Genomic DNA, 16,001 nt, shown 5'->3' on the forward strand with positions numbered 1-16,001 from the left:
ACAAGTAAACATCCACTATATTATTGTTCAGAGAATGTATTGATTAACTGGATTACAACTGGAGCATCTGAGCATGGCATGTCACTCATAACTACACCAGAACTCCTACTTTTTTGAGACGTAAATAAAGTTTCACAGCATGTTAAAGCGCTCTGCGCTCTAACAAACGTCAGTACAACACACAACACAAACACACACTACACGTTTGAAAGAGAAGCTAGATAAGAGACTGGCTATCAAGCCATGATATATGTGTGTTCAGCTGGTGTTTATTTTTATGTCCCCCCCCCGGATTAGTAATTTCCAATGCACTGACTGTAACTACAGGCATTGAAGTCAGAGATAAATTTACCATTACTTCATTTAGGCTGAAGCTAGGATTCTGTTCACCAGCGTCTTGTTTGAATTTGTCCCATTCCACCTTAAATGGTGAAGCAGTTACACTCTAGCATCTGATGCGCCATAGAGTAACTTCTGCACCAGTTAAGGTGGAATAGGAAAATTTGAAGAAGACACTGGCAAACACTATCATTTATCAGCTCTTTAACATTAGTCATTTAAATTATTCTGTAATATCTTAGATTTGTTTAACATTTGAAGATTGAGACTTAAAAGAAATAAAAACAATCTAAATTCTCTTTTTAAATAAAGGCATTTAAAGAAATATGTATGTTTTGTGCTGTTGTCTTTCTTTTTTTCTTGTTGTTTCTCTATCTTTCTCCTGTCTAGTCCCCTTTTTCTCACTCGGTCACTCCCAAGAACCTCTCCACCCTTCCGTCAAGACTTTGCACTGGGTGCTGTGAACACTCCCGCCTGACTCCCCACAGTGACACAATAAGCAGCCATTATTGTTCCTCCCTCTCAGCTGAGAAACATGCCCTACTATGATATGGAAAAACACACCAATTTCAAAAGAAAAAGAAACCTATCAGCAAACACTGCTACTTATAACACGCTACATGAACACAGAGGAGGACTTTTAGCAAGAACGATTACAACAGGTCTTACGAATATTAAACACTGACACACTAACAGGACTCAAACTTTTTACTACATGTTTATGAATGCTGCCAGTGTTCTAGCTCAGTCAGGCTGGCAGTGGTCCAAAGGAGGGCACAGAGCACAATAAGGCAGGTTGACAAAACCATAAATTAAAGAACTTTTTAATTTCATGTAATAAATCTTCAATCATCTTTAATTTAATCCAAAGAAGGGTCACAAAGGATTCCAATACGCAGTGGATGAGAAATTCCTCCTCTCTTCGAGGGAAACTAAGGTTATGTATACTCCTCTAAAAAAGTGTCTGCAGAGCTGTGTGCGTTACTATGATAGACATTCAGGCCACGATACTGACTCTTGCATACAACGCATGCCAGAAATACCACACAGGTACAAAAACAACCCCAGCAACAGCAGAATAAGCTCAAACTCAAATATTATCTTAAACACTTTACCGTCCAGTTGTAAATACACCCACTGACCACTGTCCATTTTCCGGTTGCTGCTTTCATAAGAAAACCTTGTAATATTAATTTTTTCACATTTTTTTATGTTTAATTACGTAGTGAAATATGTAGTTAATTACATTTTCCTCTACATTCTATATGAGCGGTTTAAGTCCGCACTTCTGACTTTTTTGTTTGTTTAGATGTCAACAAAACAACAAAAACGTCAAAAATGGAAAATGTCTTTCCACAACTAAGGCTGTTGACACAACAAACTTTTTCATAAAACTCAAATCATGATAAAAAAAAAATCTCCTTTTCTACTTACAAACACAATTGTGGTATCCTTTAAAGGTTAGGATGTGCACTTCTGAGAGAACTTCTCTGCTTGTTTCAACAAGCTACATGCAAAAAAATAGTTCATATAAAACTACATCATGCTTTTGTTATTGCCAGTGATAAAAGACTTCTTAAGTTACATTAACAGGTGTTAAGTTACAATAACAGGTGTTAATGTTAGGTTTTTATTATTATTATTATTTTTTTTTTTTATGAGAGTGATGCGGTGTTCGGCTAATCTCCCACCTCTCAGTCCTACCTGGCACACGCACGGCCCTGGTATGTAGAATGTGATCAAAGAGGGCTGTGAGCTGCATCACAGGTCGCATCAGAGAGCTCCAGAGCCGGGCGCGGATCCCTGACTGCCCCATGAGCTCCACACAGCTCTGCCAACACTGATATGAACTACACCCTTATGATCAGAATGAAGGAGGTCCTCATACATAGCTCCTCACTATGGGTCAGAAATGTGCCTCACATTTAGGCTATGTGAGAAAAGCTCAGCATTCTGCACCTCAGTAACATGCTCCCATACCCCTGCTAAAGCAATTATGATACACTTCACTCTGGATAAGAACCATACTTGAAGCTGCTTTGAGTCTACATTACTGCAATCAAAATCTGAAATTACTATATAGCCCTCTTATTATAGCAGAATACATAGCACAAATGCAAAGTGAACACACCCTCTACAGACAAACTTACACACTGCATTTTCCTACAAATTTCAATGCACAATTTCTATGTATTTGTATTAAGTTTAACATGTTGGAAAGAAGTAAGACAAAATATAAAATGTGCTATAACTTTTTCACAGAACACATTTTATGTTTTATCCCTGCCCAACCCCCCCAAAGACATGAGTTCTTTGTAGAAAAAGTGTGCTTCTTTTCACTTATCAACAAAACACGTAATCTGACCAGGCCCCAACTTTTACATACATACACACACACTCACACACACACACACACACACACACACACACACACACACACACATAGTGCTGTTCAAAAGTCAGGGACCACCCTGTCATTTATATGATTTCCATGAAACAGCCATTAAGTGCAAGTTTAACAAAAAATTGCAAAAAAGCCTCAACAACCAAATGTAATCAATTTTTTTTCAATATTTAATGTGACAAATTACAGCTCCAATTCCTTTAGAGAGACTTGCTTTCTGTTTTTTTTTTTGTCTATTTCCTTTTCTCATTAACAGCTTCTTGACAGCTGCACATGCTTTCAGACTCACACAGTTTGTTTTATTTCCTGTTTATTTTAATCTATTTTGACTTTCTCCTGCCTAATGCCAATGGATTCTTGTATTTCTAAGCCTCTTCATCTTCTCCATCTTGAAAAATGTTATGCAATAATCCTATAATATATATATATATATATATACAGTGGGTTGCAAAAGTATTCAGCCCCCTTGAACTTTTCAACCTTTTGCCACATTTCAGGCTTCAAACATAAAGATATGAAATTGACATTTTTTGTGAAGAGTCAACAACAAGTGGGACACAATCGTGAAGTGGAACGAAATTTGTTGGATATTTTAAACTTTTTTTAGAAATAAAAAACTGAAAAGTGGGGCGTGCAATATTATTCAGCCCCCTTGCTTTAATACTTTGTAGCGCCACCTTTTGCTGTGATTACAGCTGCAAGTGGCTTGGGGTACGTCTCTGTCAGTCTTGCACATCGAGAGACTGAAATTTTTGCCCATTCTTCCTTGCAAAACAGCTCGAGCTCAGTGAAGTTGGATGGAAAGCGTTTGTGAACAGCAGTTTTCAGCTCTTTCCACAGATTCTCGATTGGATTCAGGTCTGGACTTTGACTTGGCCATTCTAACACCTGGATACGTTTATTTGTGAACCATTCCATTGTAGATGTTGCTTTATGTTTTGGATCATTGTCTTGTTGGAAGATAAATCTCCGTCCCAGTCTCAGGTCTTTTGCAGACTCCAACAGGTTTTCTTCCAGAATGGTCCTGTATTTGGCTCCATCCATCTTCCCATCAATATTAACCATCTTCCCTGTCCCTGCTGAAGAAAAGCAGGCCCAAACCATGATGCTGCCACCACCATGTTTGACAGTGGGGATGGTGTGTTCAGGGTGATGAGCTGTATTGCTTTTACGCCAAACATAAGTTCGATTTTGGTTTCATCTGACCAGAGCACCTTCTTCCACATGTTTGGTGTGTCTCCCAGGTGGCTTGTGGCAAACATTAAATGAGACTTTTTATGGATATCTTTGAGAAATGGCTTTTTCTTGCCACTCTTCCATAAAGCCCAGATTTGTGCAGTGTACCACTGATCGTTGTCCTATGGACAAAGTCTCCCACCTCAGCTGTAGATCTCTGCAGTTCATCCAGAGTGATCATGGGCCTCTTGGCTGCATCTATGATCAGTCTTCTCCTTGTTTGAGCTGAAAGTTTAGAGGGACGGCCGGGTCTTGGTAGATTTGCAGTGGTCTGATGCTCCTTCCCTTTCAATATGATCGCTTGCACAGTGCTCCTTGAGATGTTTAAAGCTTGGGAAATCTTTTTCTATCCAAATCCGGCTTTAAACCTCTCCACAACAGTATCTCGGACCTGCCTGGTGTGTTCCTTGGTCTTCATGATGCTCTCTGCGCTTTAAACAGAACTCTGAGACTATCACAGAGCAGGTGCATTTATACGGAGACTTGATTACACACAGGTGGATTCTATTTATCATCATCAGTCATTTAGGTCAACATTGGATCATTCAGAGATCCTCACTGAACTTCTGGAGTGAGTTTGCTGCACTGAAAGTAAAGGGGCCGAATAATATTGCACGCCCCACTTTTCAGTTTTTTATTTCTAAAAAAAGTTTAAAATATCCAATAAATTTCGTTCCACTTCACAATTGTGTCCCACTTGTTGTTGATTCTTCACAAAAATTACAATTTCATATCTTTATGTTTGAAGCCTGAAATGTGGCAAAAGGTTGAAAAGTTCAAGGGGGCTGAATACTTTTGCAACCCACTGTATATATATATATTTTTTTTTTTTCATATTTAGAAGGGTACAAATAATTCTGGAGGACACTATTTAGATATTTTTGGCATAGCATATTAGTAAAAAGTAGTAGAGTGATAGTAAAAATCACTCCACAGGCACAGGAAAAACATCCAAAGAGCTCATGAGTTCTCAACATGCTCTGGACAGCTTGACTACACCCTAATGCGGTCACTGGTTCAGAACACTCTCACTGTGTGATGTTATAGTGGCCAATGTAGTCTCGGTGCTTCTAGTTACCCTCTAGTGAATCCTTTGAAAAGTACCTCATTCTGCTGAAACTGAGCTTCAGAACTTCAGAACAACCGTGCTAATGTTGGGCTTCTACTCCTCTCTGTCCATCTTCCTCTGGAGCGACTAAGGGCAAAGTCATGCACAAGTTCTACCTACATCATAGTCCAGCAACTTTTTATGAGCCAGTGTCAGGGTGTTTCCTACATTCTAATTAAAAGGGGTCCCATGCAGGTGTTAGGGTCAAACAGAGAGCCATGCAGTGCCAGGGAGGCTGCTGAATACTACACAGGAATGCTGAGAGTATGGGCTGCTGACTGTAAGATAGATGAGTTCAAACAACTTATCTTTATAGGGTGTAATCTATGCATTTCCAAATCTGTTGTTTTGGCCTGTGCAGGCTAGTTTTAAGAGTTTTTTAATCTAACTGACAAACTGAATCTGACCTTTTCCACAATTTCTGTAAACCTGTCTGATGTTATTGACATTGCATGTACAGAGTAAATGCACAGGGAAAGAATGACAGATTTAACTGTATTTAGGTGTAAAACACAGTAATTCACTTAATATACACTGTAGCTTTAAGCAGATCATGGGGTTGTGGATCATAGTCTACAAAGCCAGGTCCATCAGTAAATATGCAAGGGATCACTCAGCAAAAATGTACTCATGTAGGTTTGCTTTGCTGTAAAACGACTCTGAAACAAGAGTGAAACAGTAAAGAAGATGCTTTGAAAATAACGGCAAGTGAGCCAACACACTTCTAACTGAACAGAATTGTATTGTCAGATTCTTTTTGACTTGTTAGTATGCAAGTAGCATTCTTTGTAGTACCTTTGCCAGCCACCTGCCAAAGAGCAATTTACATGTTGGCTTTTTTAGTAGTTGTGATTCAAACAATTACGAATAAAACAGATACACATCAGGCTTTAACCCAAAAAGGCATTACAAGGGCTTCACGATGATATTACAGTGATGTCAGAATTATATCAGTAGTGGTAGATATTTTCTTTAAACTATTTCAGCATCAGACAGATCTTATATTTGAGGACCATATCAAACTGATGTTTAATGACATTTTTATTGTACTTTGGAAGAGTAAAACGTTTAGGCACTGATTAGCTGAGTTGTTAAAACATCCCTTTAATTAGTGTTGCTGCATTTGAACCTCTCTACAAATAAGTGATATACTTCTCCAAAATGCTAATCTATGTGGATCTTTTCACATTTTTTATATTTTATGAATGTATCTAGTGGCATCAGCAGATAGGATTACATGCAAAGATCTGAGCACCCCATTTAAATTACACACTGTGGAAAATAATCTGTTCTCTACAGCTATTTTTTTCTATTTACTTGCTGAGTTCAACATATTAGGGAAAACAAATAAAATATAAATATAAAATGACTTTTACACAGGCCTTATTATATGTTTCTTCCCCCAATATGTTAACTTTAGCAAATAAACAATAATAGTGCATTAAAATGTTCTCTGTAGAGGTTGTGTTAATTTACTTTCAGCTAAACATGTAATTTGGCCAGGGCAGCATTGGTCCACAATTCTTATATGGTGCATCTTTAGGAATTACTTTAGCTGAGTGCATCTATGACTGTTAAGTATCAGTTATCAATATAATAGGAATGAAAAAAAGCTAAACTGGCGATTCAACTGCACTGATTTGGAATGTTATAAGCAATTAAATGGTAATGGCCTAAGGTGGATTGTTTTTATTGTCTGTATTCAAATACTGTGTAATGTGTAAATGTGTAATGTGTAAATAGACCTAATTCCTCTAGTCATATTTGTGCATTTGGTAGAAATTTAAAAACATGCTTCTGAAAAACAATCAAATCGAGATTTCATGTTGCACTGAATCATTTTAAGAATCTAATCGTGTTTATTTCAGAGCTTTACATCCCTTCACCACAGAAATCTTATAAACATCAGTCTTACCTCGTAACTGCTGCTGCTCTAGAGTCAGTGTCTCCAGGGTGTAGGTGCAGAACTCCAGGTTCTCCAGGGCCTGCTGCCGCGCTGTCTCGTCTTCCTGCTCTTCTTCCTCCAGCATGGCACGGAGTTCCTGGGCTGTGTTTGTGTACATATCAATGTCCCTCTCGACCTCCTCAAGCCTGAGGAGAAGTCTGTACTGCTCCTGCTCTCTCTCCCTCTCTTGCTCCATCTCTCTCTCCCTTTCTAGTGCATCTTCTGCCTCCTCTACCTCCTCTGCCATCATCACATCCTCATGCAGCACCTCCTCCTCCTCAGCAGAGAATAAAAGGTTAGAGTTTTGTTGAGGAGGACGGGCTGCATCAGAGGTTGGGCGAGGGCAAGGTGGAGGTGGGCGGGGAGCTCTGCGGGCCGGCCTATAAGGCTGTGGAGCGGCTCTGCCATTTGTAAGAGGAGCATGAGTATGGGAGTTAGAGGGTGTTGGTGGTCTCAGAATCCTGGGACGGGGTGGAGGGGGTCGGAGTGTCTTCCGTCTCTCTAGAGAGGAGGCTGAGCCAGAATGGGAGGAGACAAGGGACAAAGGGCAGTCCAGTGAGGAATGAGATGAAGAGCCTCTAATTATATCACTCTCGCTACTGTAGTCCAGGATGGAGAAGTGTCGAGACACTTTGTTCCTCCAACTGTGGTTAAGCTCCTCCCTCCTACCCTGCTCTTCATTTGCCTCGCCTCCACGACTTGGAAGACTTTTCTCAAACTCCAGCAGCTGCTGGGACAACTTGGACTCCAGGTCACCTGCACACGCGGCGAATGAGTCCAGTGTGTGAGAGGCTGACAGGCCATTGGTGCCCCGCCCCTCAGGCCAGGCCCACTTCTCACTATGAGCACAGGAACTAAGGTCAGAATCAGTGACGCTGGCATGGCGGGTCAACTTCTTCTGTCTGTTCTTCTCCATCTGGATGGTGGGACTTCTGTTTGAGAAGAGGTTCCTGCTATCATGGGAGGTGTAGTGGCCATTGTTTCGGGACCGAGAGAAATTACTTTGAAGGCTTGCAGAGGTTCTTCCAGGTGGATGTAGACTCTGGCTCCTGGTATTGGGAATTGGAGGAGGTTCAGGTAGGTTACTGCGAGTGCCCACGCTCTGCTGCCTGTTGTTGAGCACATGGAGGCTGGGCCTGGGAGGCAACTGTGGTCTAGGAGGAGTTGGGCTGCCCGAGTTAGTCCTCTGGACTGTTCTGTGCGTTGAGCTGCCTGTCCGACTGGGCTGTATAAGCGGTGGTGGAGGCCTCTCTCTCCTCCTTGGATGGGTCTGTGGTTGCCTCTGAGCTACTTCCCTATCTTGAGAGTAGTTTTTAGATTGTGAGGTCTCTTTGCTTTCCTCCCTTCGCTCAAAGTAGTCCAGATCCCACACAGTGTGGTCCTCATGGGTTGCACAGTCCTGGTCATACTCTGGTACAGCGTGGTCTTGTTGACCTGAACTGTAATCAGAAGCATAACTGTCTCCCTCTTCTTTCTCAGATGTGGTTGTTTTCTCACTCATAACCTGCACTTGGGGCACAGCCTGCAGCTGTGTCTCCATTTTAACAAACCTGTGGGGGAAAATGCCCCTTCTGCCTCGCAGCTGCCCCTCCAGCCAGCCATCCTCCAATGTTCCAAGGATTTGGATCCTGTCCCCAATGTCAAAGTCCAGTTCCCCAGGCTCCAAAGCTCTAAATTCATACAGAGCAACTCCATAAACACCACCTTCTTCATCTTCTTCTTCTTCCTGGTGCTGTTGCTGTGCCTCTATTTCCACGCTATCCTTTACCACCTCCTCCACTTCTTCCTCTTCTTCATCTTCCTCTTCCTTGTGCTCCTCTTCCTCCATGCTGCAGTGGTGATAATGTCCCAGGTTTTGAGGCTCAGGATCCTGCTGGATTGAGCGCAGGGGTGTAAGGAGCTCCACAAAACCCTCAGGGAAGATCCCTGTCCTGCCCTCCAGCTCACCCTGGAACCAGCCTGGCTCAGGCAGACCCACTATGGTGATAACATCACCTTCCCGGAAGTCCAGCTCCTCATCCAGCTGAGCGTGGAGGCCCATTAGGGCACGGGCCTGGCCCAAAGCATGAGGGGGAAGTTCAGATGCCTGTGCCGCTGCACTGCGCTCGCTCAGCTGCCTGGAGCGGCCAGACAGCTCCAGTTCCTTCACACAGGACACAGGGAAGACTCCCCATGTACCCCAGGCATTCCGACCCCGCTGCCAAGCTACATCCACAGGGGCCTCTCCCGCCACTACATCACCTGTGGCAAGGAAGAGCACAACAAAGCACAAACATACATTATTAGCATTTAGTATAGGGGGTGTAAAAATGCACCAATTCATCACAATGTGTTAAACCTAAGGTGCTAATGAAATAAAGTATGTACTGATGGCTAGTTTACTTTTTCAAGCTTTAATGAAACCCGAAATTATGGTTTGAAACCTGAATAGCACCGAGAACCTTACTGTCCAAATTATATGTGCTAATCCAACCCAAACCATGTACAATTTGATTCAAACCCAACTTAAACTACATGATCTAGTTTGAGCTCAATTGATCCACACCAGTCCATCATTACCCAAAGAGCCCAATAAGATCTGACAAGACAGCATCATATACATTATATTTCAGACAAATAAAAAAAACATCAAAAATGGAAAAATAAATCACCTATCCAAACTTTAAAACTTTGAACTCTGCTTTGACACAACTATTAAAAAGAAGCAATGCATTTAAACAGCACGTTTACACTAGATAAACTCTTCATAATTACTGTTCTAATGCTGTTTGATGTTCCTATAACAAGCTGATTGGCTTGTTTAATCCTAAAGCCCTATTAAATAGGACATATTACATACAGTATAGGACATATTACAAAGAGTAAAACATTTTTGGGGCAAGCAAATGAAATACAAATGTTCTTTAAGCTGTTTTAAAGCTACACTATGTAAGATCTGGGAGTTAAGAAAGGTGTAATTGCATGCAATGTATGAACACATATTTTATAATATCGGTTATGCTTCAGACCCCTTCCCCAAGCAGATGAATCTAATGACTGCAAGCAGGTTGAAAGATTATCCTTCATAAAAGAGTACACCTCCTCAGAAACTTGGTGTAGAACATCTCTTCAGTGGATGTAAGTGGATTATATACTACTCTCATCATATCTTCATCACTATAGAGCTTGCAGACCTTCTTTTACAGCCTGATTATGTGAAGTTAATGCATAAAGACATATGACATGGTTTCAAAAAACTCCCACAAAATCCAGCCCGACACCTCTGACTTTGAAATTATTATTTCAGACTTCAGCACACGCACACCATATTTTAGTGTGTTTGGTTTTCTTCCTGAGTAATGCTACTTTTCTCAGTTGTAGCAAAAAGTTCTTAAATAGTGCAGCTTTAAACTGTTTTTTTTTTTCTCACCCATTATAAAACTGTTTAGAGGTAAAGAAAGCAGCGTACAGTATAAGTAGTTTCTCTAGTCACTTTTATGTATTTAGAATATTTTGGAAAATAATTCTTTACTGCCCCAGAATAACTGAATCTAATGTTGAAATTTGAGCTTTTATGATACTCTAAATCCAAAAAGAACATAAAACATTGTGAGGCCAGATTCAACCCCTTATTAGTATTGGAATAGCTGTTTTGGGACTACATAACAACACTGCACTGAGTGTAACTAAACGCTGCTGATTTGTATATCTACCCACTACAGCAGTACTTTTCTATGTGTAGCGCAAGTAGAGTCATTAGAACCCATTACCATGGTGTGGTCAGCTTCACTCAGCACATATGGGTACACACACACACACACATACACACACACAGGTCTGAGCTGCCAGGAGACAGAGTGTCCGTTGAGGTCACCAAGGTCAAATTCCACACAGCCCGGCTCCACCTCCTATTGTGTCCAGCACATAAACTAAAAGACTCAGGAGCTCCACAGAGTGATATACAGGAAATATAATTCAACTCACACTCTTTCACAGAAAAACAAATACATGAATTGGAGTTTTCACACACACTATCCATGCTGAATATAACATACAGGAAAAGGGCTTTAACATCTAACAACCAGTAAACCATACACCACAGATTACCACACACGTTACATTCTGAAGCATCTGGAAATGTGCTAGAGAATGATAAAGACATACAAATGATCGACACGACAAAGTAACAAAAGGGATTTCATACTGAGTAACAGGATGAAGAAGCAATCTAAAAGCATTAAACTAGTGACATCTAGTGGTCATTTAGATCAAAACTAAAACCTACAGTGGAGGTCAATGTAGAGGCATGTATGTGATTATGCATAAAAGTTCTTTGTTTTTATGCATAATTACATTTACAAATAAACTGTTTTAGTCTTTTCCTAAGCACCTCTATACCAAAACACACAGCAAGCATACGAGGAGACAAACCAGGAAGTAATTTTCTAAGAAACTATGTTACTAGAAGAACAGCTTAAGACAAGACTCCATAAACTTCAAAAAAGATTACCTCCCAAACATGACATTATTCCTTTTTTCGTATGTGAGGGTTTTAAGCTGTGAAATATGGGAGAGACAGCAACATACAGGAACCAACAAGTCCGTTAAACACCTCCGTATAACACACATTTTAAATACTGTAATGGAGATTTTTGGCACAGCACGTGTGTCATACTTGGTGAGGTATTTACCTCTCTTCAGGGACAGGTTGCCTGGCTCCAAAGAGTTGAAGTCATTGATGCATACGTAGAGTTGCTCTCCTGCCTTAGTAGTGGGGACTGTGACAGATTCAACAAAAGTGCTGGGGAACTGACCTGGGAAATGACAGAGAGGAGCAGGGGAAACCATAGAACGTTCAGCGTTTCATACACAATCACACACTTCCTAACATTCTGAGTACATGTAACTCACACTACTAAGAGTGTGTAAACAGTTACTCACTACTGTTTTCTAAAACTGTCTCCTGTTGGGTCTTTGGAAGTCTTATGATTACTGTTTTTCAGAAGATATTTTGAGAAGATAAGATAATTCACTTGCATAAGAAAGTCAAAAAAAGGAAAAAGGAAAGTGAAAAACAAGTTTTCCTAAAATTAGAGTTTAAAAAATTCTTAAGAGATTTTGACAAAAATGGGACTCCAATGGGACTAACAACTGTACAAGACCTGGTACACCAGTAAAATTGTCATGGTCAGATAAACAGTACCAGACCTCCTGAAAAATGAATAAATGAGCAGTGGCCTCTGACTTTTATACAGTACTGTACTCTTCCATATATTCCATATATATATATATATAAAATATTATAGGTGTATTGCTGTGATATGTCGAAATGCACCAACCTGAATGTGATAATTCAACTGTATCGATTTCAAAAATGTTAGATTTCTGTTACAAGTAACAATTCATTCTAGTAATATCAAATACAGTATGTGCATTCATTTTATAAAACTAAAAAATGATGGCCATAAAAATGCCTGTATTTTACTACTGTGTAAATAGTTCCTCCAAATTCAGTGCTTTTTTTTGTACCAAAATAATCAAATCAAATTGTGGGTGAAATTTGACATTTTCTGACGAATCCTAATCAAACAATCAGCAGCCATTTACATTCCCGATACTTGCTGAATACAGAGATTTGTGAAATGAGCTGTGAAACTGTACCTGTGACTCCATCTTTGATTCCAAGCAGCCAAAACTCATCCACCACAGTAAGGACTTCAACCACATCACCAGCAAAGAGAGGAAGCTCCTCCGAGACGCTTGGTAGAAACTCAAACACAGCGCGCACCACCGAGCCTGCTTCCATCATCACTCATTACCTGAGAGAGAACAGAGGGAACCCTGAGGTCAGTCAGCAAAGCCATTCACCCCTTTAGGTGCACACGCTCTGACAGAGTTCATCCACTAGATGGCTCACATTGATGAACATTCCACATTCATTAGTGATGACAACAAAACAGCTGGTAAAAACCAACAAATGAGCACATACATGACAAAAGAATCCCTCACTTCAAGGAAACTCTGGCTACAACACAGAAAAAGGAGTCTGGAAAAACCTTCTTCATAGCTTAGGGCTTGATCCTAACTTCTCTTCAACAGGGTGAAACATGTTCATATGTCCTCTAAAATTGCATTTAGTCATTCAGATAGATCTTAACTGGGTGGAGAATATGAGAGAGAGGCCTTGTTTGGGTGATGAGTCATAAAATCCTTCATGCAAGCGTGTGTATGTGTTTTCAACAGGGAGAGAGGGAGAAAATCAATGTGCGTTTGTCTGTGCATATGAAAATGTTTATAGAGGACATGCCCTGGCTAGTATTATGGGAGTTCTTCTTATGATGTGATGCTTATGGATTTTCCCTCTGTGGCAAAAAAGCAGATACTTATTTACTCCATTAAAGGTGGGCTACACTGATGATAAATGAAGTGCGAAGAGGAGAGGAAAGAATGAGATGCACGTTTCACTCAAAGGGCTCTCTGTCTGGTTGTGTGTGTGTGTGTGTGTGTGTTTTGGAGGAGTGTCTCTGTGGACAACCTGAGCATTTGGTTCAGTGGTGACAGGTGATCCTGCCGTGTGGGTCAGAGCAGCAAAAAGAAAAACAGCAAAAAGGGAGTAGTGTAGCTGTGTCTAAATGAGCTGTGTGTGTGTGTGTGTGTGTGTGTGTGTGTGTGTGTGTGTGTGTGTGTGTGTGTGTGTGTGTGACTACTGTTTTATTTCTGACAGAGAACACTGTCTTTACCAAAACAAAAATATTTTAAAAGTGGAACGTTGGGAATATCAGGTTTTATAGGCACCAGCTGAGTAGTTCGTTTACGAAGAGTATAGATCAGTATCAGCAGATACTTGAAGAGTATTGATAGGGAATTTGTAGTAAGTATAGAAAAATGATGATGCGCCATATACGTCACAGGAATGCTCAGCTAAGACATGTTTGGAGTCTAAATTTTGCTAATGCAAAAAGCTTAAAGTTGGTGGCTAATGTTGCTCACAAACACTAGAAGCAAAAACCAAAATATTTTCTGAAAACACATCCCCCCCAAACTTCTCTCAACCTGCTCAAACCTCAAACCTCATTAAGGTTGTGCAAACCTCTTGATGTAGTCCAGGACACACTATGACTTACCATGATCTATAAAATTTCACTGTGTAGCTGAATGCAGCGGGCTACCATTTCAGACAGGTTGAGAGACATTTTAGAGACATTTCTGGGCGACTACTGACTTCTATTGATTGTTAGCAAAGTTAGCCTTGTAACTCATACCTCCAACTAAAGATGTGAAATTTGAACACCAGCTCAAAATGCCTTGGCTGATCGAATGCATCGTAGGTAAGTCGGAAACTGCAAATTAGATTTTTTGCCAAACTATCTTAAAAACAGAAGCATTCTATAATGCTCAATAACGTTTATATGATATATGCAGTCACCAAATTACACCACATTGCAGTACAATATGGGAAGTGTGTGGGAAAATATGACTTCTCTTATTATTTCTCTTATTCTGTTGCATCATAAAGAAATCAACTGTAACTCTGAACTAAAAGCCACATTAACATTTCAGAACATATTTGAAATCACTGGTAAAATCTGCTTAAATAGTTTGTAGTGTTTGGCTCAAATAAAAAAAGACCATTTTTCAGTTTGTTCTAGCTTCAGGGGTGGAGCTTTTCTCACTTGTGGCTTTACCAACAAGCTGACTGGATCTTTGTTTAATCGAAGGTTGGGACTTTAACCATAAACAGATGCAAAGTATTACAAACTTTTCAATTCATTTTTCAATTTGAAATACCCACAATTTACTTTCTATACCCACAATTTACTAACAGATAGCACCACAACTACCTGGTTTAAAGTGAAGATATTTTAAGCCCAGCGAAACCCAAATATTCTGATCTTCTAGAATACAACAAATACTTCAAATGTAGTTTGAAAATCGGTCAAACTTCTGTCAATAACAATATTTTTAAAGCAAATATCTGTTGGTACCAATGTTTTTGTCAAATAATAGTTGATAGTTTCACTGATTATAAAAGTCAGTAGCAGCCTTACTTTCCACTCCTAACCCGATGTCTGACAGTAGCACCTACCTCTAAATTTCAATCTCTTCAGTCACTGAACATTGTCCATGTGTCCCACTACTTGAGTCTATGTCAGAAGACTGAAATGAACTTTTCCAGTCAGGCAGCAGAAGAGGCACCTTTCTCCCCTCTGAACCTTTCTAGAACCAGCATGAACTGCCAGAGTCTGTTACAGCAGGAATGTGTCCTGTCGTAACAGGCCATGAAGCAGTACCAAGTTTCCACGCCTCATGGGAGACACATAACTTTATCAGACACAGGAGCCTGCGGCGGTGAGCCATTAACATATGCACGCTCACCATGAGGTCTTCATAGCTTACTACTCCTGCGGGCACATTATAAGGTTCATAACACTTAGAGTAAAGCTATTTCACAATCATACACCATCTGGTTTGATTATGTCTCTGGAAAGCACACAAAGCCCTCCAAAACCCAAACAAGCCATTGTTTAATGCAACTTGAAAGAGTCATAAATGAGCTTACTCTATTCTTCCTCCTCTGGCAATCCAAGAAATTACTTTCAAAATGTGAATGCATGAAATGCATTTCCCTGTTTTTATCACGGTTTTATGAGAGCTTCAGGATCGGCTTCAGTTGTGACATCGACCTTGGCTTTCATTAGAAACAGGCCAAATTAACTAAAAGCTACTTTTTGCATATCCCCACCTCAAATGCATGCATACAGTCACCAAGCAAATGTGTGAAGAAACAAGGGCTGAAATTCAATACTTTTATAGAATTAGCCTGCAATCCTTTGATGTCAGTAAATACAGTCACTTCCAGCACTGCTCTCTTTTCTGGTTTAAACAACACCCATGTTCTGTTTGTAATTTAAAAGAAGGTATTTAAAAAAATGCATCATTCAGGAATTGATGCTGAAGTCAAAGCATCCATATTGGCATAAAGACATTTT

General features: G+C 40.2%; 1 protein-coding gene across 2 annotated transcripts in view; it reads right to left on the minus strand.

Annotated features, from left to right (window-relative positions):
- The window catches only part of LOC108426495 (dynamin binding protein), a 59,319-nt gene that overhangs the window by 27,288 nt on the left and 16,030 nt on the right, over positions 1 to 16,001 (minus strand). Inside the window, exons 1-4 of one of the 2 annotated variants that reach the window (XM_017696028.2) lie at positions 15,098 to 15,118; positions 12,673 to 12,830; positions 11,703 to 11,825; positions 7,003 to 9,273 (exon numbers count right to left, since the gene is read on the minus strand). In XM_017696028.2, coding sequence (XP_017551517.1) covers positions 7,003 to 9,273; positions 11,703 to 11,825; positions 12,673 to 12,820 — 2,542 coding nt within the window. In that variant the 5' untranslated portion in view covers positions 12,821 to 12,830; positions 15,098 to 15,118. Of the gene's footprint in view, positions 1 to 7,002; positions 9,274 to 11,702; positions 11,826 to 12,672; positions 12,831 to 15,097; positions 15,119 to 16,001 lie in introns of those variants that run through there. The other variant, XM_017696027.2, reaches the window with a different exon arrangement.

Source organism: Pygocentrus nattereri, chromosome 13 (assembly GCF_015220715.1).
Source record: "Pygocentrus nattereri isolate fPygNat1 chromosome 13, fPygNat1.pri, whole genome shotgun sequence".
NCBI lineage: Eukaryota > Metazoa > Chordata > Actinopteri > Characiformes > Serrasalmidae > Pygocentrus > Pygocentrus nattereri.